General features: G+C 42.1%; 1 protein-coding gene and 1 long non-coding RNA gene across 4 annotated transcripts; one reads left to right on the top strand and one right to left on the bottom strand.

The window, feature by feature from the left end:
• Positions 1-272: 272 nt before the first annotated feature.
• Positions 273-11,532, top strand: LOC127377146 (uncharacterized). Of its 2 annotated transcripts, XR_007887637.1 has the most exons (4): positions 273-374; positions 7,349-7,533; positions 8,797-8,891; positions 10,536-11,532. It is a non-coding gene; the product is annotated as an uncharacterized LOC127377146 (long non-coding RNA). The 2 variants fall into 2 exon arrangements; XR_007887636.1 differs by having other exon boundaries at positions 8,797-11,532.
• Positions 1,679-24,714, bottom strand: bmp7b (bone morphogenetic protein 7b). 2 transcript variants are annotated; one of them, XM_051424801.1, is made up of 8 exons: positions 24,636-24,662; positions 24,030-24,471; positions 9,345-9,537; positions 7,333-7,481; positions 5,624-5,827; positions 4,465-4,541; positions 3,170-3,280; positions 1,679-2,864 (listed from the first exon to the last, which is right to left on the bottom strand). In XM_051424801.1, the coding sequence occupies exons 1-8, from the start codon at positions 24,645-24,647 to the stop codon at positions 2,715-2,717; spliced, it is 1,338 nt and encodes a 445-aa protein (XP_051280761.1). In that variant the 5' UTR covers positions 24,648-24,662; the 3' UTR covers positions 1,679-2,714. The 2 variants fall into 2 exon arrangements, with proteins under 2 accessions (XP_051280761.1, XP_051280760.1); XM_051424800.1 differs by having other exon boundaries at positions 24,030-24,714.

The following is a 24,714-nucleotide window of genomic DNA, read 5'->3' on the forward strand; positions in this document are numbered from 1 at the left end:
CTAGGCTACTAAATAACTAATTAAATGAGAGTTTTGTTTTCTTAATTGGAAAATTCTCCTTTCCTTTGCCCCCTCAGGAATCAGCATGTGGGAAACAGGGCAGCGTAAGGCCTACGCATGATCACGTAGACCAAAGTAAAGCACCAAAGCCCACACATAGACACGCACACACACACACACACACACACACACACACACACACACACACAGAGAGAGAGAGAGAGAGAGAGAGAGAGAGAGAGAGAGAGAGAGAGAGATACAGACACGAATCATAACGAAACATTCGTGCGAAAATGAAAGTATGTGGGTTTAAGGGATTTTTTTCTCTCATTGACTCCTCCCCTTGTCCTTACTGTTAAGGTTGCTGACTGAAGGTAAGAGTATTTCTTAAGTTCAAGTAATAATACTGAACCTGTGAACAATTAGCTCGACAGACAGACAGTAGACAGATGGACCAAGGGCTCACAGCAAAAGACATGAAACCTGCGTAAACACGCTGCGCAGTGTAGTTCCCCCCAGCAGAGGGCGGTATTGAACTGTGTTGATGCCTCTTCCCACACAACGTTATCTGTTCATTTGATAGACCAGGCAACTGTGTGCTAGAGACAGAACATGCTGTATGGAGGAGGATGCAAACACATCTTCCTAGTTATTAATACCCGAGGCTCATTTGTATCCAGTGCCATTAGTCAGAGGACCTGCTCCATCAGAGAACAGCTGGTTTGTCAGTCACTCCTGCTGTTCACTGGTAGTGCTGGTCTTGGTGAGAATTGCTTTATTTGTTCAGGTACTGGAGTACCATATGCCAAAAGACTGTCTTATAACAGCTTGCAGGTGCTTGGTGTTAATGGCACCAAATGACCAGGACAGAAGCCAGAAGAGCAGATTTGTGATACATATTTTGAGAACTCTTAATTGTTGACATGCAGTCAGACAGGTGTTGATTATGTCAATTTAAAAGGTTGTATGTAGTTTATTTCAGAATGCTGTAGTTTTGCTCCTCTGCATGAGTAAATCAGATAGATTAGGGGAAAAAATATTAGGGACATGATAGCAAGTCTAATACAACACCACCAGCACTAATTAAACATAGATTTTAATCAACAGCTCTCTTGTGCAGTGTCAAGAACTAAATAGATAATTAGTACAGTATTGGATTGTACTGAGCCCCTATTTTCTTAAAATATTTGAAATCAGTTCTTCCACATCAAAATGGCTATAAAAGGTTTTATATAGGCAGAAATGCCACCCACACAAGCTGCCAGTATTTTCCCACAAGCCACACTATGTGCAGTTTGCAGTTCTTACAATGTCATGTAATATGCATTCATATAGCAACTTTCATTATGGGTAAACTCATTGTGCTTTACATTAAAAGACACCCACCCAGTGAAAGAAAGAAAACCACACCTACCACACAGACGTAAACCACAGACACATGCACACACCCATGAGATCAATCATAAGCCTGATAAAACAGAAAGGTTTTCAATTTGCTTTTGAACGTGGAAACACTTCTCAGACAGATCTCGGGTCAGCAGGAGAAAGATGTAGCTACAATCAAAGCAAATATTTGTGCAGGAACATGTAAGAAAATGCAACACCAGCATGTGTCCTCCATCAACTTGGCAATTTGATTCCATTTTCCATCCAGATTAAACAGCACACATCAAGGTGGTTTTTGTTGCTTTTCTCCCAGTTTATTGTTGTACCAGTTCAGCAGTAAAACATGGTTGAGACATCGGAGCACACTGTAGAACATCTTAGCCAGCTTTCAATAAATAGACCTTTTAAATATGAGAGATTGTATTACAGCAGAGGAATGTAAACCTGAAAATGTCTTACACAGAGAACAAAATGCTCTGTACAAAGCTCCCTCTCTCCCCCTTTCTCTGACAGTTCAGCTGATTGTTGCTATAAAAATGTGCGTCAGGTAGCGCCGACTGATGAAATATGTAGACATTTCCACAGGTCCAAGTTGCCTCCCACCATCAGTGTGTAACGTACATATACACATAAGGCAGAGAGAAAGAGACACATTGCGTTTGAACTCATGTCAAAGTAGTTTTCTGTCAACTTTGTTTTCATTTCCTCAGAGTGTGTACTATCATTTGAGAGAAAACAGGCAGCATTACATACAGGAGAAAACACAAACCCAAGTGACATTCCAGGAAATAAATACACTTCTTGCTTTGTTTGAAAAAATTATTTACACAGTATTGTACATGGAAGAAATTCAGAACATCCATCTGGGTCTCTCAGTCATAAAAATATATAATATAATAAAATCTACAGTAAGAGAATTAACTACAATAACAATTATTGAAATAAACAAAAGATTGTTGACTGTGAATGAATATACAGTACAATCACTGCTTTTAATGTCTTGTATACACAGTAGAAAGCACAAACGTGAGTGTGTGTGTGCGTGTTTGTTTGTTTGCTTGTGCGCGCTTGTGGCGAGGAGTCTAGTCAGCCACTCAACATCGCGTTTACTTCAGGACAACCTTGAAAACGTAACGAGAATCTCTTCCACACTCTGCACTTGAACTCTCGCTTGAATGTTCATAACATATTTGTGTGTGTGTACTATAGTTTGTAATCGTTTCAACGTTTCAAATGGTCGCTGACAGCAAGGAGAAGCCCTCTCTACTCTTGCGTGTGTGTGTGTGTGTGTGCATATGTGTGTGTCTCCTTGTGAAGAAGCTGACAGTCTAGTGGCAGCCACAGGCTCTGACCACCATGTTGCGGTATTTCTTGAGGATGACGTTGGAGCTGTCATCAAAGTAGAGCACTGAGATGGCGTGAAGCTGTGTGGGGGCACAACAAGGCTTAGGAACTGTCTCCGGGTTAATAAAATGAACCTGGGGAGAGCAGAGGGAATTCAAAAGTTTAATTAATCATTACACCATGAATGGATATTGACAATTGGTTATAAAGGGTGCATCACACAGTGTGTACACTGACTTTAAGTACTGTTGGAAAAAGTTTATTCCACGTCTTGGCCTTATCCTGTGTCACAGTTTACTCTAAAATACAATATGCAACCATTTTGGATCATTACATAAAGTAGTTCAAACAGCGGCTACATTGTCTTGACAGCTGAGGAGATGATTAGACTCTTAACATGACTGCTGGGTTTTTGTTCCCTGCTTTCATGGTTACTCACAAGGGTTTGCACAATGGCATGGTTTGTGGCGTTCATGTAGGAGTTCAGTGGGAAGGCACACTCTCCCTCACAATAGTATGCTGCATATCCTTCTGGAGCGATGATCCAGTCCTGAGAGTGGGGAGGGAGAGGGAGAGAAATTTAGGTTGGAGAATTATATAGCATGCAGCAAACTAAAATGCAGGGAGAAAGAGATAAAGAGAGTTGAAGGTTTAAGGAGTGAAGAGGCCACATGACCAGAGTAGAGAGTGGAGTCAGACTGAGTATGCCTTAGTATTGACACAGTGTTTGTGCAGAATTTGAAATGGATCTGGTCCACTTATAGCTGGATATAGGATTTTCCAGTACAGACTTGGGCTCGGACTTCGCAAATAATGATACGCTCAAGTGTAAGTTACACTGAATGTGTGTTCAGATCTGACTACAACATGATTCAGTTAAGGAGTATGCTTTTTTGCTGCAAATTGTGACAATTGGACGCTGAGGGTTTTTATAGTACCTTAACAGCCTCTATGAGTTGTGTGTCACAACCACTGCCGCTACTGTTGATTGTCTTGGTGTGAGGGCCACATCCGCAGTTCAAACTGTAACAACTTCCTGTTTAAGCCTGTACCTTTCACGGAATACTTTAACCTTACTCACCCTGGCAGGAGTCCACCTCTTTTAAAAAAAATATTTTTCCAGGAAGTTTTTCTTGACAATACAGGACAGCACTTGCTCACCAACGTTCATATAATTTACCAGTAGGACTAGTATTAACACATTTAACTTGTTGAATTATACCGGGTTCATGAAGTTTATTACAAGTAGGTGGTCAGTGTTTGTGGGACACTCGCTTTTCGTGTTTAGCAAATAGTGAAAAATAAAAAGAATTCAGCCCAAATTTGACTATTTAAATTGCTTGTTTTGCCATACAGAGAATCCAGAACCCAACCATATTCAATTCACTGTTGTAGAAGACAAAGAAAACCAGAAAATATTCACATTTTGAAGCTGGAACCAGTGGCATTTTAACTTAAATACACTGAAATGTTTAATGGATTATCAACAGCTGGACAGAAAGAGGACACAGTTCAACACAGAGACTTTAGTAAGTTCATCAAGCTGAAACTATAAAAGAGTGGTTGACTTGTCCCCTGTTTAAATTACACCCTTGGGCTCAAGTATAATGTTGGCTGATTCTAGTGTGTCATTTATCAAGATTCTGGGATACAACCAGCAAACAGGAGTGTCTTATTTAGGCTTCTGTTGGGCCAAGCAATTTTGGCTACCTGGGAGAGGAATGCTTTCCGTACCTGCCACCCCAAGTCTCTGAAACTGACGTAGAGTTCATGCTTCTTACACGCCTGCTTCTGGTCAGTACTGCTGTTTTCTGAGGAAAAAGACAGACACACAGAAAAAGACAGAGAGAGATTACACTACAATACATGTGCTATTATCCCATTCGGCTACAAGAGTAACTATTTACTGTAGTCAGACCCCAATTAGGCCGAGATGATAAAGAACAGACTTAAACACAGTCAGTATCCTCATACAAAACATTAACTTTTAAACAATGGCTGAAGGAAATCACCTCCAGATACAGCAGCAGTTTGGTAATTGTTTCAAATGAATGGGCCACCCTGCTTAGAGGTCACTCTGCTGGGCTTTGAGTTTCCACTGGATGAAACAGATGTGCACACAGAGTAGACTCGCCCCTTTTTTCATACCTCAGGTCTTTATTTATTCTTTCTCTTTCCTCTTAACTCATTTCAACATTGCTTTTTCCCTTTACCCCATTTGTGTGTTAAAAAGAATTGTCTGTTTTCTATCTAATGGTATCTCTCTCTTCTTTTGGTTACCTCTGGGGCTCTGTGGTATATTAGTTCCTGAGAGCGGTTCACATTGGAAATGATCATGAGCGACTGGTTCTCATCATCCAGTTAAAGACCACTGCTATCCAAAGTTCCAAACAGGCACATTTGGCCCATGTGTTGTGGCCCCGGTTGCCCCACAGCACACCGCAGATGTGTTCTACCATAAAAGCCTGCGCTGCCTTACCTCCATGCAGGGAACTTGGCCCCAACTGTTCTGTAATGCTTGTGTAAATAAACAAAGACAGCAGAGGGATATTTGAAGCTCAGGCATTACAGTCTAATGTTTCAGCACTTCACATAAACACAGCCCTCTCACACCTCTAAAACAAAGGCCCCGAGTATGCATCGCATGTTTTGTCGTGCGAGAATCATATCAGTTCCAATGGCATGCTATTCCGGTTCCAGATATATTGTATATTTGTGGATGCTTGTGCTTGTTTGCATGTCAGTGAGTACGTACTATATGTGTTGGCACTACCTTAAAAATGCAGAGAATGCTAACATGGAAGAACCAGACCACCAGCTTTACATTCCTCACAACACAACAGTATAAATCAGCACTGACTGTATATATAACACACACACTTTGCATGTTTACCTGCAACATTGGCCACTCTGAGTGCCTCTTGGCTCTTTGCCCCTTTGGAACGGTTGGGGTTACGCTGTTTGGCCCCCCCTGGCGCTGAGCGGATGCTTCGCAGGTGCACCTCTGTGGCTTTGAAGAAGGCCACCATGAAGGGCTGTTTATTCTGAGGCCCACTGCGACCAATCAGCCCTGCCACACGAGGATTGATACTCTCTCCTGTAGGCGGAGACAGAAAGAACAGTACAACAGGTGCTGGGGTCACAGAAATGTAGATTTCATTCATACAGGGTGATGTATAAGAAGACAGGGAATGCTTTTGAACTCAAATAAATGTGTGCCCACTTGGTGTGCCTGTGTTGGGGTATATTTTGCATTTGTGCGGTCCTCTATTTACTCACCAAAACAGCATTTGTTGTGTCAATAATACTGCATTCAGTTTAACAAATGATATTTTCCTCAGTGAATTCCTTTCCCTTTTTCTCATCCCTTCTCAACCTCTGAAATGCCAAGAACAAACGTAGCACTGAACATCAAAGCCTCTCTACTTGTGTTTGTGTGCATGTAATGTGTGGGTGTGTGTTTGCACATGTGTGTGCGCACACCAGCAGTGTCTATCTAGTTCTCTCACAGAAGAATGTGTGTCTGATCACCGTCTAGTGGTAAATCAAGGCTTCTGGTCGCCGCTGGCGACGGGACGTCCCGTGTGCCTGTCTGTACATGCTCACCCATAACCCTTCATACCCGATCCAACACACAAACACACACTCATGGATACAGCCTCTCCAGCACTCCCCTCCGATAACATGAAAGAAATACAGTGTCTGTTTTCACCTAACATGTAACATCCTGCCATCCTGTGAGAGATAATATTCTCAAACACGCTCTTTGTTGATAAAGTGTTCCACTGACTAACATCCAGGCCTTGTGATGACAAACTCCAGCTGAGATGTTATCCTTATGATGACACAATGTTTTCTATGATAAGGCAGTGTATTTTATGATAACGGAGTGTATTTTCTGCATGCCTTCTAATGATGCTGAGGGTATGACGGATGAAGACAGGGGTGAATGATGATGAATGATGAGGGGCAAGGTTTGATTTATCTTTGCTGTGTACACACAAAGTATGAATCAACTGATTCTTTCGACCTTTAAGCAAATAATATCAACTCTACATTACAGTGATACATACAGTTCATTTGGGTCTGTGAGAATAATATGTGGATTGGATGGTTGTGAGGCTTTAACAGCTTTTAATGGTTTCTGCATGGTTTACCTCAAGGATGGAGGCAACTAATTACATTTAGATCTGTCTTGTAATTATGTTTTTAACAATGTGGTGTTGATCACTACATTTTAAAGTATAAATGCTACCAGCCACACAAATCTAACATGACTTGTTCCCCTTTATTTAGCTATTAAAATCTAAATGAACTCAATCCACTTAAGAATCTTTATAAGTACATTTTAAGGTTTTCTTAGTGGTAACTGGTGGATAACTGGTAACTACTTTAAGTGTAAGCTACTTTGATTCATACAATACTGCAATACAATACACCTATGCAATCTTAAATAAACAACCCAACAATGAATAATATCTGTGTGAAGCTTATAATTCTTGTTTACACTCTCAGACTATTCATCTTCAGCTGTCTACCGCTAATATGGCCCCTTGTGACTCCCTATGTGCCAGGGAACACACTGATCTAAGAGACACTCACCATTTGTGCTCTCCAGGGCCAGCTGTAGACCCAGGTTCCTGCCAGGGTTCAGGACCCAGTGGTTACTGGTGGCTGTCACGTCAAACACCAACCAGCCCTCCTCGGCTGCCCAGATCACCCGTGAGTCCAACAGAAACAAGTCCGACTCCCTGAAGGAGCACAAATTCACAATTTCACACTTAAAGTCAGATATGGACAAAGGTAAACAGTGATTATATGCACAATTACAAAAGATAGGTTGAAACCATGTGACAGAGTATAAACTTAAGTGACCGAAGCGCAAAGCAAAGTAATGGAGTGGAGAGAGGGAGTCAGAGGAGTGTGACGGAGTGAAACAAAGAGAGAGAGATGGAGCAAGAAAGAGAGTGAGGGAGGTGGGGAGGAAGGGAGGGCTCCAGATGGTGAGGCCCAGGGGAACACTTCATTTTCTTAATTGACAATAATGGCTTTATAAACGACCGGTCCTTTCACACACTACACACAGTCCATCACTGGCTGGAATTTTGTGAGGGAGCCAGAAAGATAGAAAGAGAGAGGAAAGAATGAGAGAGAGAGAGAGAGAGAGAGAGAGAGAGAGAGAGAGAGAGAGAGAGAGAGAGAAACACAGCTGCGAAAGAGGAACAAACTGTGTGAAAAGTAGCAAGTGAAATAGTGCACATCCAAGTCAGTCCCATTGTCCAACAATGAACTCTGCATTTTCTACTCTTCCACCATTGGAGACTAAAATCCCTTGTTCTTCATGTGGCCATTCATGTATCCCGACCTATTTTCTGACTGGGCAGATAGTGTGTCACAGACTCTCTGGTTCATTCATGTACCCAGGCCTGTCTCTGGCAAAGGAATAAATGACTGTGTTGTTCCCCCTGGACAACAGAAACCTTTAGGAGGGGTCAAGGAGAACAGGACACGGGCCATTCCCGAGTTACATACACCTTCTGGAAGGCCCAGATTAACCCCAAGGAGAAGATGGGTTTAGACCTGTTCTGATTAGAACAGCTTCCAGATAAGGGCTGCAATTTATTCTTATTTTCATTATTGATACTTTAGATAATGCATGTGCAAAGTGCACACTAACTACATAAAAGTTAATAAAATAAATCCATTGTATATGCTTGAAAACTGAATAGCACTGCAATGCATCAAGAAAAATGCCTGCATCAAAGCTGTTCCTTAATGGGTTTTAAAAATATATATTTTTATAAAGTATAAAATATCAAATTCTCTCTGTAATTGTTATGGCGCTCTATGTCACTGTCTGGAGTTTGTTTCTCTCTCCAGTGTTTATTGCCTGATTAACCTGAATGAACTGTCTGTATTCTGTTGATTGTTTATTTACGCTGTGTTTTGCATATAGTACATTATTACTCTTATTGACTTTTTGTTTGCAAGGCTTTTGTTGCACTTGCAGTAGCATGGTGAGTGTGGTTGTGTCAGATCTCTATCGTTGTCTCTCCTCCACTGCAGAGTTTCACCATGAGCACACTGACACACAGCTCAGCAGAATGGAGAGACAGACAGCAGAGAGAGCTGACGATGGCTGCCCCGTGCATGAAAGCGTTGTGAGTAAAAACAGCTGTGTGACAGCAGACATAAAACAAAAGATTGGCTCGGGTCAATAAAGCTCAATATGGCCAATACTGATCAGTTAAAAAATTCCTTGATTGGTGCCGATACCAATCTTTTAGATTGGTTCGTGACATCCCTAAATTATGTGTTAATTGTTATTAATTATGATTACTACTTATTTAAAGCTTTATATTTTTTAAAGGCCCAACTGGGAAGGGCATTGGATTCAGCTTAGGCTATAAATGCTGTGGTGTGTGGCATTTGATGGCTGAATTCCATTTGGCTACTTTAGTTTTGGGGTCCTGGCATTGTGCATCCTGGGTCATCGCTTACTCGGACACTCGAATAGAACGGAGCCATTGTTAATGTTATTAGTATTACCAGTGTTTTTCCTGTTAAGAGAAATGAAAATGCCCACAAACACATAACCAGATACCCATGCTCACCTATCAGAGTGTTCCTCCAACACCTGGTAGACGCTGATGCGGAAGGTCTCATTATCATAACGTTCATGGATGAAGTCTTTATATATACGAAACTCAGCAGCAGTGACCGCCTCACCCTCTGGGATCCGTGATAGATCAAATCTGAACTCTCTGTGATGCCGCCGCACTGGTAGGAATTCCTTATCATGCTCCACTGCAAAAAAGAAAATTAAATAAAAATGAAACATAAAAAGTATGACAGTGTATGTTTGCAGATCATGTTGCTTCTTTTCATGATCTCTTTTGTTTCCCCCCTTTACTGCTGTCCCAGTCCAGCTCCACCAACAGACTCAAAAACTCTTTCGTCCCCCTGGCAATCAGACTGTACAACACCTCTCAGTAAAGGCAGGGAGGACAATAGATAATAGACAATGGACAATTTCTACCTCCATTTGCACTATTTTACTTCCATTGGCACTCCACTCCATTTGCACTGTTTACTGTTTGCACTGTTTACTGTAGCCACTGTTAATTTTATATATATATATATATAATATTTTATATTTTTATCTTTTATTTTAAATTCTATTCTTAAGGTTAGGGTTTTTAATTTTAGTTTAATGTATGTTTAATGTATGAAATGTATGTTTAGCATTTTGTATGCTACTGGATACTTGAATTTCCCTTGGGATAAATAAAGTATCTATCTATCTATCTATCTATCTATCTATCTATCTATCTATCTATCTATCTATCTATCTATCTATCTATCTATCTATCTATCTATCTATCTATCTATCTATCTATCTTTACCAACAGGGATACAAAATGTGTGCTGCAAGACAAAGAGGGGTATCGTATAAAACAAAAAACACTTCATGTGGTACTGAGCTGCTCTTATAGAGAAACAAAACATGTTTGCAAAAGAGGTAGAGAGAGCAAATATCTTTTTCTCTCAATTTATTCTTTCTCCACAGTCCATCAACCTCAGTTGTTAGCAAGAAGCTGACACAGCTTTTCAGACTCTGGCTCAGTTCCAGATTAAAAACATCTATAGATATGCAGTACACATGTTGGTTTATGATCGAAACATTTATGAGGACTAGCACTAGGAGCAATGCATCTGGCACACACTGAGCCAATGATAGAGAGATGCAGGCGGACTCTGACAGCTTTATGAGCCCCTTTCTTCTCCCTCTCTTCCTCTAATAGCTCCAGAGAGTCATCCAGTCTGCCCTTCATCTGGTTCTCATGAGTTGGGGCTCCATGTTTGGCGTACCCCATCCTCATCCCAGCTCCCGCTCTCCACCTCCTCCCTGCACCCCCAAGATGTGGCCCCCTTGACCCTGCTCCTCTCATGTCCCAGCAGGATATCCCAGGGGTCAGCGCCTTGTCTCTCATCATCTCTTGGCTCTCCCTCCACCTCTCTTCATCAACTGTCAGACAGACCCCCCACACGTACATGCATCCATAGATATACAAATAAATACATAAAGACACGCACAACATAAACACACTCAGTGATTTCTAACCTAGCAAAAACCATGTCTATGTCCATGTCTAACCCCTGTCTATATAGTTTAGTGCTGGTTGCTGAAACAATTAATTTATTCAGTGAATAAAAGGCCCAAAATTAGTTTGGACGAATCAATAGGTCAAACCAAAGTCAACATCAGTGTGGCTTTTCAACAATGGCGAGAACCAAGGGATTGAGGGTTTGTGGGGAATTTATTATTTTCCTGAACTATGTGAAATATGTATGAATGACACATGAGGTAGTTGGATACGGTTAGTGATGACAACTCTGCACTGTGCTCCTCTCAGGCACTGCGTGTTCATGTGTGTTAGGTGAGCGGCTTTGGAAGGAGACCTGAGGGTAGGGGGTAGGATTTTTTTGGTTGGATACTTTCAAAATTTAGCTGTCTCTTGCTAGTTTCTCCAACATTACCTAGCCAAGCTTCAATTTCCAATAGTTGTTGAGATGTTTCACTCAAACCACAACTGTGAACCTCACGGTGGTGCTAGAGGGAAAGTCAAGGGAATCCATCTAACATATTTCAGTCTCGACCAAAGTGGTGGACGGACTAAGTGACCAACAGACCAACGGAGACATCCCTAGGGCCAGCATGGCTAAACATAATTAACCAATCAATCAATAATGAAAAATAATTGTAAAAAAAACAGTACTAATAAAGTTATATAACAACCACATGCCCCTGTAGGGCAGGACCATACTCAACAATTCTTTATCAGAGTCGACTGCCTCTGAACTCTGTGCAACTTTGGCAAGAAAAGTCCCAGGATCTTTGCCAAGGACACACACACACAGACACACAAATATTACAATTCAAAAGAATTTCTGATGACAGCATACTTGGTCTATACCAGCTGTCAGTAATATAAGTGTGCAATGATGTAAATGTTGTTATTTTTTTCACTGCACACCTGCCTCTTTGTCTTCCTCAGTCCTGTTTCCCCTCTTCCCGCATATGTAGTTTTCCCGGTGGACTCTCCCCTACATCCCCTTTCATTTATGTCTCTATTAAACCCAGTTGCTGAAGGACATTATACAAAGGCAGCACTGTGAGATGATTGGCCAGAGCAGGAGTAAAGAATGGATCTAATTACTCTTCAATGAGGGACAGCTCTGCTCTCTGTGGGCCATTACATGGCCTAGCTTTAGGCTCCCATTGTCCTCCATCTGCTATGGGCACACATTGGACTGGTTTGATAAGCTGTTCGACTCTTCCTGAAAACAATGGAGATCAGGGTTATGTGGACTGCAGTGTAGACCTTGTTTAATTCAATGTCACTTCCACCAACATCCCAACTTATTCATTACCTCTTTCCATTCTACTGTACAAGCCCACTCTCTGTCTACACTTGAACCAGTCCTGTACTGTGGACCACCCCGTCAATCAGGGCTTTCATCAAGCCCCACCTTCAAAGTCACCCTTTACAACATTACACTGAATGTGTTGCATACATTGAACTTCTGAATAAGTCCAAAGCTAATGGGTGTCTTCTGCATGTTTCTTCACCTGCTGCTCACCCATTGGTTCCCAACCTTTTTGGTGTATTACACCCAAAAACAAAGCATGACGTATTTAACCAAATGTTTTTCTTTCTCAAATTACTTATATTGAATGATTCATAGAGGCCTTATAACTGAGCCAGAAGAGGCAAAGTGTCCAATGTAAAATAGAGAAAAGGCAGAAAAATGTCATATTCTTTAGTCAATTTATGACCCCTTCAGATTTATCTTGGGACCCTGGGAACCACTGTTTAGGCCAGGGCAGTAACTCAAAATCATTGCCTTTCACTGGATTTATATCAAGGTGATATGAGCAGATGATGTCATTGTTTTACATTTCTTTGTGTGGTCATTTGTAAATGATAGATTCAAAGCAAATTAGAGTTTTTAACTAGGACTATTATTTTCACTTTATTATCCAACCAGGGAAGATTTGCTCTATGGTTTATGTACCCTCTCACACATTCTCATTTCTCTTTTTTACCTCCAGTCCAGAGCCTGCGGCTTGCTTGTCTTTTTACCACACCAGGGACCTCTCCCTCCTCCTGTAGCCCAGTGCAGGTGCACTCCCTTTGGGGAGAGAGCCAAACCTGTTCTTTAGCCTCCAGAGCAGCAGCCCACCTCTTCACTGCAAAAGCTCTTTATCTTTGCTTGAGAGAACAGCTGGATGCTGCTGTGAAACTCCCACACTAACAATTTCTCTTGCATCGCTTTCTATTTCCACTCTTCAAAGCGTGAATTTAATCTGTAAAGTTTGAGAGAAAATGAGAGCAGCCTACAAAGTTTAGCAGTAGCCTCTGCCATGATTTTGCCTTTGTCTCTGTTTCTTTCTATTCTCTCACAGGCCATTATAGCAGTATGGCAGTCATTAGATGAGGGGAAGAGGCACAGTCAAAGCCAAGCGGGTGCATTTATGACTTCCTCTGGGAGGAAGTGAGTAGCCATCGCCCCACCTGTGTCGCAAGCGCACATACACCACAAACATGGCGAACACACCCTCATGCCACATGAGCCATTCATTCAGAGTAGCCAGCGTCCGGATCGGTCGCTGCTCCTCACATACACACACTCACATGCACACTAACAACTATCACAAAGTATTTCCTGTGAAGCGAACGGTCTTGTGCGTCACAGCCCGGTAACACAATCATTATGGGTTTCTGTAATCCATAATTAGAGATGCAACAACGCACACATGCAAAGAGACAAACACACACAAGTACACAAACGTATACACTTACACAGTGTGCTGCTTTTATCATTTGGTCTGACATCTGATTTGCTTTTTATACAAACTGCTGATGATGCACAGTTATCCCACATCATTTGACTTGTGTAGGCCACACACGTGCACAGCAGCACACATCAGAGATGTTGGGATGATGACGACTTCTCCATCCTCTAAACCTACTGTGCACCTGGCAGCCAGAGCTTTACTACAGCGTGAACACTGTGTTAGCATCTTTCAAGATTTATGCTTCCCCACGGGGCACACAGCTTCCTTATCATGTTCTCTGTGCCTGCTAACAGCCAAAACCTCTGATCTGCTTCCAGAAAATAATCAACGATGATTTGAGGTTCACTACTCTACAGCCATGCAGTGATTTTTGAATTTAATTTAATGGAACTTCATTTTTATTATAAGTTTTATCCAAAAAGTTTGGAATCAATCAAAACCTTCCTGTTTCCCCTAGTAAACTTTTTACCGTCTTTAAAGGTTAGTCTGTTGATATTCTATATTTTTCTTGTCTACCAATGAACCAATCCTACTACCTAACAGTGTTGTCTATCTAGTCAAAGCCTAACAAAGCTTATTACTCTTTCCAGACTCTGTTAAAAACATATCAGTGAGCCACACTGTTATTTATGTCCTCAATGATAACAAATATGCTTAAGGCTGAGAGCCATGGACAAGGTGGAGAAAGTACTGAGAGACGGACTAGCGCACTATTTATTTTATCAAAAATACAGAATATCATCAACCTTTTTCTTTTACTATTTTTTCTCATTCCTTGCATGTCACTCTCTTCCTCTTCCCTTTTCCCTCCCCTCTCTCTACTCTTCCTCCTCTCCTGCCGAGCCTGTAGACCTAAGACACTTCTCCAACACCTCAGGCTCCGGAGCAGCAGTGGACAAATCTGACGACTCGCATTAGCCCAAGTGTCTGTTCGGCACCCTCACACCCCTCAGTCCCGCTTTGCACGCTTCCGCTGCTCTGCAGGGGGGGGGGATCTCACCCCTGGCACCACTCTCACTTCTCTGAACTGAAGGCTTAAGCTCCCTCCCCCTCCAATCCCACCTTCAGTTCTCTTGAGATAACTGTACCACCATTATGTGCACCTTATTCTGCATCCCCTGTGGAGCCCATTAACTCTGACAGCACACCTGATACCCAAAACCAGAAACTAGAAAAGCAGTGAGTCAATCAAAGCAGGGTCAGATCCTTTCATGATGAGAATATGGAGGTAAATGAAAGGGACTGTAACACTATGTAGAGGCATGCATTTGATTGATGCACTATAATGATCCATCTCTTTCTTTCTTTCTGTTGCTCTTACTCCAACAATGTTTATAGTACAGTACTGGAAACAAGTAAGTCATAGTTTCCGTAAGCTAAAAGGAGAGAGGGGAAGAAAAACGGAGTGCAAGGAAGGGGCAGATTGCTCAAGATGTTTATCCTATAAAGAGTAAAAAGGGTTTGATCTCTTGGGTACCGGGTGACTGCCCGCAGTAGGGCGATTACCACGTTAGGAAACATCCTGCCCATTGGCGACTACTGATGACATCATGCCTGTGTGATGTATTTGTACTGCTGTAGGGCCTGACAGCACAGGCTCCCTGGGAATGGGTCAGTGGAGTTTCATGCTATAACTAACTCGCACTTAACGATCATTAACTCACCGCAGTGTGTGTGTGCGTGTGTGCACGATCACGTTTTGCCTTTGAGCCTGTGTGCAAGAAGAAGCAGTAACCACAGGAAGAAGAGTCTTTACATTTAAGACTTGCGGTCAAACCAAAACCTTCTTGAGTTTTCTAGCCTGAAGGCAACCGAGAGGTCTCAGATTATACTCACAGCAGCCCTTGTTGACCTCTCTCTCTCCCTCTCACTGAGGCCATCAAACATGCTTGCCCTCTGCACCCGTAAACTGTAGTGCTGGGTTCCACCTCATGCTTCGCTGGGCATCGTGGACCAGAGATTTATACTGGATATGTAACAGCCTGGAACTCACAGGAATGTATCTGACTGTAAAGCCTCTTTTTGGCGCTCTACGTCTGTCCTTTACAGAGCACCACACAGCAGCTGTCTTTAAAAGGTTTGTTCATCCAAAGCTACAAAATCACATATTTTCTCACTTACCTACTTCTACTGGTATCTCGCCATGCAGATAGTTTTGATTTAAAGGAGCAGTTCGACATTACGGTAAATTCGCTTTGTGGCAGAGGCTTAGATGAGAAGATGAATCCCACTCTCATGTCTGTCTGTTAAATATGAAGCTGGAGTCAGCAGCTGGGTAGCCTAGCTTAGCATAAAGACTGGAAACAGGGGGAAACAGCTAGCCTGGCTGTGTCTGGGAATAACAAAATTGATCTGCCAGCACTAAAGCTAATTAAAAGGTTGCATCTTATTTTAAAAACCAAAGTGTAAAAACAACACTTTGCTCGTTTTTTTGTGCCGGACCGTTCCTTCCCAGCCAACCGCCCACAAAACCCCCAAATCCAGTGTTTTTTTATACTTTGGTTTTTGTTTGAATTAAACAAATGAAATATAACATGTTAATTAGAAGATACAGAGGTGTCGGCAGGCGAATTTTGTTACCTACAGACACAGCCCGGCTAGGTGTTTCCCTCTGTTTCCAGCCTTTGTGCTAAGATAAGTTAGCTGGCTGCTAGCTGTAACATGAGAGTGGTATAAATCTTCTCATCTAACTCTAGGCAAGAAATCAAATAAGCTTATTTTCCAAAATGTCAAACTAATCCTTTAATTTGCAAAGATTTTGAGATATCGCTTTCTCTAAAATGTCTACACCCCCAATACAACGGTGGTGGATGGATATTGTTTAACATAAAAAAACAAAAAAACATCTCCCAAGAGATACACAGTGGAGTACAATTTCTTCAATACCATTAGTGGTGAGTGAGAAAGTATAATTTGATATTTCTATTTTTTCATGTTCAGATCTGTATAATTTGGATGAGTTCCTCCTTTACCATAAGCCAAAGTGGTGAATCTGAAGAGCCGACACTACAGTGACTGAAGAGCCTGCAGGACAAATTGAGTCATCTTGGAAATTGGAACTTAGACATCATCATGTTCCCTCAGAGGTCTGTCAAGAGAGATTGTACATTAGTGAAAGCCAATGGTGACAACAAAGAAACCACATCCTAAATCTTTAGCCTTCATTGTTCTGTGGAATAATATGATGTGTTGAGAGACAGGGATGAAGGGATGTGGAGAGATCTGTGCCAAGCAGTGAGGGATCTCTCTTTGCTAATACCACTGTAACCATCTGCACTTCCTCTTAACTGCAGGATAAAACAACTCAGAGACGTGGAACCACAGCCATTCAGTTTCCCCCACTCACTCTTCCCCTCATCCCCTTGCTTTTATGTTCTTTAATTTTGTGGCCGCAGGGGCCACACCCTCCTCAACGAGCCAAGCCGCCTCTTATTATAGACCTCAGGAAAATTCACATACAATACGCACATTGGCACAAAGAGACACACAGATGTGTCTACACAGTGTCTACATAAAACTTTTTATAATTTCCTCCTGCATCCCAGAGCGGCATCTTAGGCACACATGACGGGCACATTGGCACCCTGATTTTAACAGCTTGTTGTTTATTTTGTTTAATTACAGCCCACTGCTTTTTTTAAAATAAACAAAATAGCTGTGGAGGAAACACAAGGGAAATACAGCTGCACGCTTGCCTAAATAAATAGAAACCTGCCGCATGCATTTCATATTCCATGCTGCAAAATTTCATCACTTATCATAAAAACACTTGCGTACAGTTGTTGCTTGGCTTTTACAAGCTTTGATTTGGCTGTTGGAACCTAGTGAGGAATCTGGTCAGTATTACGGGCTTCCGCTAACGCAATCTTCCGCTAGGAGAACTAACACACATCACACATTGCAGCTGGTGACTGGGCAGAGTAGGTGGCTCAAAAATAGTGTTTTACTATGCACAAACACGCATAACTGCACTAACACGAATGCTCTAAAGCACATTATGTTCCCACAAGGAAAAGAAATAAAGAAATGCACTAAATTTCAAGAAATGCACGGCATCCATTCGTGATCCACCTTTCCTTCGCCTGTTTCATTTTCTTCCCCTCTCCTTTTCTCTTTTCCTTCTCCTCTCATCTCTTTCCCCCTCTTCCCTTGGCCCTATCAGTGCCCCAGTACCAACGAAGAGCGCTGTATTTGTTTTTGGAGCAGCGGAGCTGTTGGTCCCAGGATCTCTGGCTGTGCTCTGGCCCACATCTGCTCTCTCAGCTTCGCTGCTTGGTACTCGCCGTCATAGTAGTGCAGGGGAGTCTTATGTGCTGCCGGTCACTGATAAGGCAAGGCCAAAGTAACCCAGATGAAAGAGAAGTGGCTAAACGGGTGGAAATATCACTCATTCTGCACTTTTTTTATAATCTCCCCGCTCACTTTAATGTATCAATTATTCCTCTTTCTATGTGCATTTTTCAGTGCTCACATATTGTCTACAGCGCAAACGATGTGTAGTTTACCACAAAATTGGAGCTACTTTTGGACAGATAGAAAGAAAAAAAGAAAATGTCAGATCAGGAGAGTGAAATTATTAGAAAAACTAAAATGAGCCCAACATTCCTGGCAATGAAGGAGGTCCGTCCATCATTGAAGCAGAGGTAGAACGCCTGCTGCTTAGTACATCTGGGCCTTTTGACCACTTGCCACATTGTCAAGTCCCACCCGCAGAGTGTTTCATCATCTCTCCCAGCAAGTGCCTTAGCCTGGCCAAGAGCACAGAGGCTCTGCTACGTACATCCAGATGTCATTCTGGACTCCTGGGTTCAACAGGTGAATCTGAGAGATAATAAATGGAAAAAAACATGATTTTCCTGGATCTCTGTGGCTGTGGACTTTGTAAAGTTGCCTGAAGCTTATGAGAGTAGAGACTCTTTGTCTCCATTTGCGGTATTTATTTACACACCAGACCTCAACATAATACATCAAATTGTGGAGAACATTAAGAGAAATTACCTGACAGGAAGGCAGGGCTATCTGTACCAACTGTTACATTCCTGTGCTTCTGCTCACTCCCTGTCCAGCAGAAGGCAATAAAGCATGCACTCAAGAACACTAATTAGCTCCAGAAACATTCCTTTTGGGCAAAAAAAAAAATTTCTCTCCACACATATGCATGCGTGTACATACACATGCATGTGCTTTAAGTCCATTGGGAGTGTAAACAGAAGCGTTTACACTAATCTAAGGGAGGGAGGAAGGCGTATTAACAGTGTCAAGGACAGGCTGCATGCACAGAGGAATGACAGGCCTTCAACACATACTTGTGTTTTAATTTTCTGGTCCTCATGTGACAAGAAACCTCCTCAAACACATTTGGAGAAGTAGCCTTCATTGTGACATGGAGAGACTGAGACAGAAAAATCTGTCACAACTCAACGATGGAGAAAAAGTACAAGAGTGTGTGTGTGTGTGTGTGTGTGTGTGTGTGTGTGTGTGTGTGTGTGTGTGTGTGTGTGTGTGTGTGTGTGTTTATGATAGAGAGGCGTGAGAGATGAAGTAGAAAGAAAGGGAAAGCTGTGTTTGGGTTCAGAGAAAATATTCGTATGTGTGTATCTGTGTGTATGTATGTGAGAAAGAGAGGTGGGGAGTGGAAAAATACACAAAAGAACTTGAGAAAGTGTTGAAATGTTTTATGTCTGGAAGCACGGGAGGTTTAAACCCCTGGAGGTGAGGGCCAGAGCAGGAGGTTGGAGACTAAACACCACACAACACCGCTGGGACCATATGATAACTAACTAATTAAAACTAGGAGGCCAGTGCTGATAATCAATACTGTTGGTTCAGCAGGGTAGGGAGGGAAATTTGGTATCAGATGGTCTTGCGTGTGGGACCGATTGGAGACAGGGCCAGACATGATGTTGGAGGTCGAGATGAGGGGACTTGTTGGACTCTGAAAAGATAAAGTTTCTCTCTGCAGCTGCTTTGGCCTGCAGACAGAGAGAAACATCTGTATTAACCTCAGCACCATGGGCAGCCCACTGTGGAGAGGAATGTAAGGAGCAATAGAGAGAAGGGTGGGGAGAGAATAAACGGATGATATGAGTATATATTTTTTTTAAATGGGGGATGTTGGAACTATTCATTTGAAATTACTAATGTGGACCTTTCCGCTTCACTGCTATCAGCTATAAATCTACAGCTGCGTGCCTGTAGCGTGACTGTAGAGTGACACAACTGCTTCTGAGCACGCAGCCGGGACTGTGTGAGCTGGTGACACAATGCTGTCTGAAAGCCAAAGCCTCTAATAAATCCAAACTAATTTACCAGTTAGGCATTTCTTCCACTTTCTGCTCTCCATTACCTTCCTATTAACACGTTCTATAAAGCGAGAGAGAACTGGCAGACAACTGTGTGGCAGCTCCTATGGGAGCAGACAGAGGGCTGTGAATGGTGGAAGGCCAGGTGGTGCCCCGTCAGGTCACCAAGGTAACACAGAGGATAATTACCTGCTAGTGCGCTGACTCACTCCGCCAAGTCTGTATGATACCTTTTCCCCTCTCTGATCATAGCCTCAACTTACTAGTCAAATATAGGCAAAGCTTCGTCATGACACAATAGTACTAAAACTGGTCACCATGGGCAACGCCGCAAATTGAACTGGGCGAGATAATGACTATCTAAATGTTGCATATTGCTAAAATGAGAGAAAGAAAGCAGGGGAGCTCAGTTTGTTTACTGCTTTTCAACTCTGTTTAGTGAAATGTATCACATCTGGTGCAGATTAACAGCAGCAGAACACTGAGCAATTAAATACACCCTGGTAGCGCATTTCAAAAAGCTAAAGCATCTTAAAAAGTGAACAAATATCAAATGGCTTCATGTTTTTAAGATGCTTTTACTTGACAACAGCACCTCCTCTGAGTGTACAGACATAGAGGCTGACTTACAGCATCACTGTTACACAGGCAGGGCCCTTTCAACCAGGGTTTAGTTACTGAAAAAGCTACAGAATCTACACCTACAAAGAACAACTTTTTCCAAAGAACATGTAACAAAATAAGTAAAATCACATATATGAACTATATTATATTCTGTATACTTTTTCTGGCAAAAAAATATCTTAATTTTAGTCTTTTCCTTTAACTTACATATACAGAGAGAACAATAACATGATAAGACCATATTATTACAGTATGAACACACACACACACACACACACACACACACACACACAAACATGGATTATAGAGGTGCCTCATTTCTTTACCCCCACCTAAGGCTATGTGAATCAATTCAGGACTCCATGAGGTAAATAAGGAAGATGTGACTAACGCACCTCATGATAACATTTTACAGTAAAAGACTTTAACCTCCCTCCCACACAAACACAGGTAATGAGCTTGCTACTGTTTCAGTCATCCAGGATGCAAATAGCAGACGTCCAAGTCAGAGCCCTTTCCTGTGGTTTGGGAGGTGTAAATGAGCATTTAAGTTTGGGCATTATGAATGTTTGTGCATGTGCCTGGATGGCTGAGTATGACTGGCCTGTGAGAGAGTTTAACATGAACTGAACTGAACTGTAGCTCAGCACAGGCCAAAATAGTGGCCAAAATCCCTGGAAGCTGTGGTTTGTTAAGGAGGAAATGCCTTAATTCACGGTGGCTGAGGGCTAATGCTGCCAGAGACCAATGGGACTACATTAAATAATTACTACAAAATGATGTGTATGTGTATGGTACATACGGTACGTGTGTGTAGATAGACAGAAATAAAGTTAGAATATTTAAAAACATTGGCAATGCATTTTATATTTCTTTTTGTACTTTTTTGTATTTTTTTCTGTTGCCACCTTGGAAGAGGGGGAATGTGTGTGTTAACTAGCTGGCGTGTTATCATGGCATGTCCGGCACACACCCAGTGCCTGGGTGACCTGTGTTTCATGTAACAGTGTGCATTCTGAATGTATGCTGTAAGCCATTTACACAGCTGGGCTTTTAAACTAAAGTGACTCAGTGAGAGGACGTCCCTGGCCTGGGGTCTGTCCCAAAGCCTACACCCACTCTAGCTGGCTGCACTGGAGTCTGCAGCACTCACACATGCGGGCAACAAAGCGTATCAGCTCCCCTGAGTGGCAATCAGGAAGAAAGAGGAAGCTAGTAAAATCTTTTTTTAAAATTAATATTAGTGGCTGACTGCACTGAGATGTGTTCTGAACAGATGGGCAGTTTATATTCTACCACAGTAGCTCTATGGTGCATCCACACTGTAGTAAAATCAGATACATCCTTGTCATAGTGTTTAGCTTTAAATAAAAATACAAACCAGTGCATGAAAACAGGCCTCTCAGGAAGCAGTAACCAGTATACAGAGTCTGACTAATGTACCTTGGCACGGCAGTTATGGAGACATGCAGAGTTTTGAGGGACAGTTTTTAAATAAAAGCCACACTCATTTTGCTCTCAGACAACCTAAATAAGAAAACAAACCCACAATGAGCAAATGTGGAAAGGAAGGAATTTGGAGAGGAAATAGTCAATCCATTTGATAGCCATCACTTACTTCTCTGTGCCCTTCTCTCTCTCATGTGAAGGGTAATGATAATAATCTGCTGTTTTGAATCAAGCCGCCTGAATACATATTTGATGTTATTACATGAGACTCAGGAAGAAACCTAACAATGAACCCAACTGATAGATGCAACACGTGGCAGAATGCAATGACAAATACCCACTTTATATCCAAATGAGTAACATATTATGGAAACACTGATCATGTGCCATGAGGAAGACTCAACCTGGGCAAATGCCATCAGTAATTACATTAGCCACAAGACTTTAGTAAGGCAGTGTGACTTTCTTTCCATGATCCTCTAATATATTAAATAAAAATGTTCTCTCCAGCTGATGTGACCCATCTTTGTTAAGGTTTTCTGTCTGCTTTAAGCATCATCTTGAAAAAGAATGGACCAAGTCCCAACCGATCTGTCGTCTTTCTTTTTCTTTCTCAAAAGCTCCCTTCTTTCTTGACAGCTTTCTGCAGCCTCGGCCCTTGACTTTGCGAGGCCCTTGACTTGCGAGTCTCTGTGGTCAAATCCATCTGTGTCACAGCCTGTCAAAAATAGTCACAATGCAGCAGCTCCCACAGTAATTACACAGTGCAGCGAAGGAACCAGTGTCACCTCCCTCTCTCTTGCCAAGACGCTCCAACAATGATCTTTCCAGGATTGAACGTAAACTTCCAACTCCTTGCACAATTTCTCTAAAATTCTGGTGGCTTGAAGACATTGCCTGCTCAGAATCTATTTACTATTTTGTCTGTCTGGAGCCAAATTAAAGGTTAGTACACTAAAATAATACACAGTTTCTCATTTAGAGCACAAGTGGGGCAGTTGCTGTTGAGCAAATCGATTTATAATGTTGTCTTTATCTATCCATAAATCTGACACCACCTGCTAATGTTGTGATTATTTGCACTTAACAACCTGTTGCTGACAGCAATATAATAGTCAAAGTTTTTATTTCAGTAAACATTCTGATTAGATAAGCACAATGGTCCAAGGAACAACCAACAACTAAATAAAACTATTCTACTGGAGTGGATGATTTATTGTGTGACCAAATGAACCACACTAAGTCTGAATCATCATTGATTTTCATTATTTTGTGTCTATCGGGATGTCTTCAGATTAGACTGAAGAGACGACCGACTGCACTTTGTACCCAGTCTGCTGTTGACTTACTCATTCTTTAGATAACACATGGTTGACATATTATCTCCTGGTTGGTCCATCATCCTCAGCTCAAGCACCTGAAAATTAGCCGGTTGCAGCACAGCTGTTTAACAGAGAGGGACACTGGAATGTGACAATCCTGGTATTAGCTGGAAAACAGCACCTAGGTCTATGTAAACATGGTAATTGTGCTGAAAAATACATGTGCTGCTCCATAAGGTGAAGTAACTAGATAAATTGTCACCACGGTGAATCTACTATCACCTTTGACTCGTAGATATCCTTTGACTGAAATACTCATGATGCAGCCTAAAAAAAAAAGCAATGAGATGCAACAAGTAAAGGGCAATACTTATAGTAAATAATTATCCCTGACAGTAAATTATAGCATATACAGGCCTTAAGATGACCACTTGACAGCAGCTACAGAAACTTGATGTGAAACAATGTGTGTGTCCTTTATCGTTTATGTCTGTTTGTCTGTTTTAAAGACCTCTAAGTCTCAGTGTCTTTTAAGGTAATCACTTAATTATACTGTATGCTAATTGTTATTATTAAAATATTTACCTTGAGAGAATAAAGACTGACTGGATTGACTATAGTGGTAGTGACTATAGTGACCTTCATCTTGCCATCATGTTTGTTTTCCTTTATTAAACTCTATTAAAAGTGTATTTTCAACAGTTTTTGATCATACAAATGAGAGAGTAAGGAGCCTACCTAAATTGACAAAGCTCATGACCATGTCTGCATCGTTCAAGAAGTTGTTGTCTTGCAAGCTGGCTATTGGGGGCCCCTGGGTGGTGAAGACGGGCTTGTAGGGGTAGGAGTATCTGTCCTCGTCCCCCTCTGTGGACATGGCGTTGTACAAGTCCAACATAAACATCGGGGCAGCGTTGTGCTTTCCGTGGAGGTGGGGTCGCGGCCGGTGCGGCAGCCCCAGGATCGACAGGATCTCACGCTGCATCTCTCTGCGCTCCTGGCTCTTCAGCCGACGGTGGATGAAACTGGAGTGGAACTCGTTGTCCAAAGTAAAGTTAGTAAAGGCGGTATCCGCCAGGACGCAGTAGCTCCAAACCAAGAGCAAAGCGGGAGCACGTCTATCCAAAATCGGTGCCATGGTCGCCGTGCGTAATTGCGCCCAGTTCTGCTCACCGAAACGCTGGAAAATGGATATTGAACTTTTAGCAAAAGACAGCCTGTGTTCAATATCCAAAGTCAAGTACGGACCCTCATGTTGAGGGAAGAGCTCCCAAATGAAACATCAACTTAACTTCAAAGTCCTTTTATTGATTGGTTTCCTGGGCAGATTGTGTTCGCGCGGACCTCCGTCCTCATCCACAACCTGTGGCCAACAGCTACCAACTGTAGTGCAGCCTGTAACTGCAGAGTGGAGGCTGCGAGC

This window comes from Dicentrarchus labrax, unplaced genomic scaffold (genome assembly GCF_905237075.1).
Source record: "Dicentrarchus labrax unplaced genomic scaffold, dlabrax2021, whole genome shotgun sequence".
NCBI classification, from domain to species: Eukaryota; Metazoa; Chordata; class Actinopteri; family Moronidae; genus Dicentrarchus; species Dicentrarchus labrax.

Bases quoted from the DNA above. Each gene is read 5' to 3' on its own strand.
- bmp7b (XM_051424801.1), bottom strand. The intron at 9,538-24,029 runs GTAGGCTCCTTA...TCTTTTTTGCAG, and splicing joins CATGAGCTTTGTCAATTTAG to TGGAGCATGATAAGGAATTC. The intron at 2,865-3,169 runs GTGAGTAACCAT...TGCTCTCCCCAG, and splicing joins ATGCCATTGTGCAAACCCTT to GTTCATTTTATTAACCCGGA.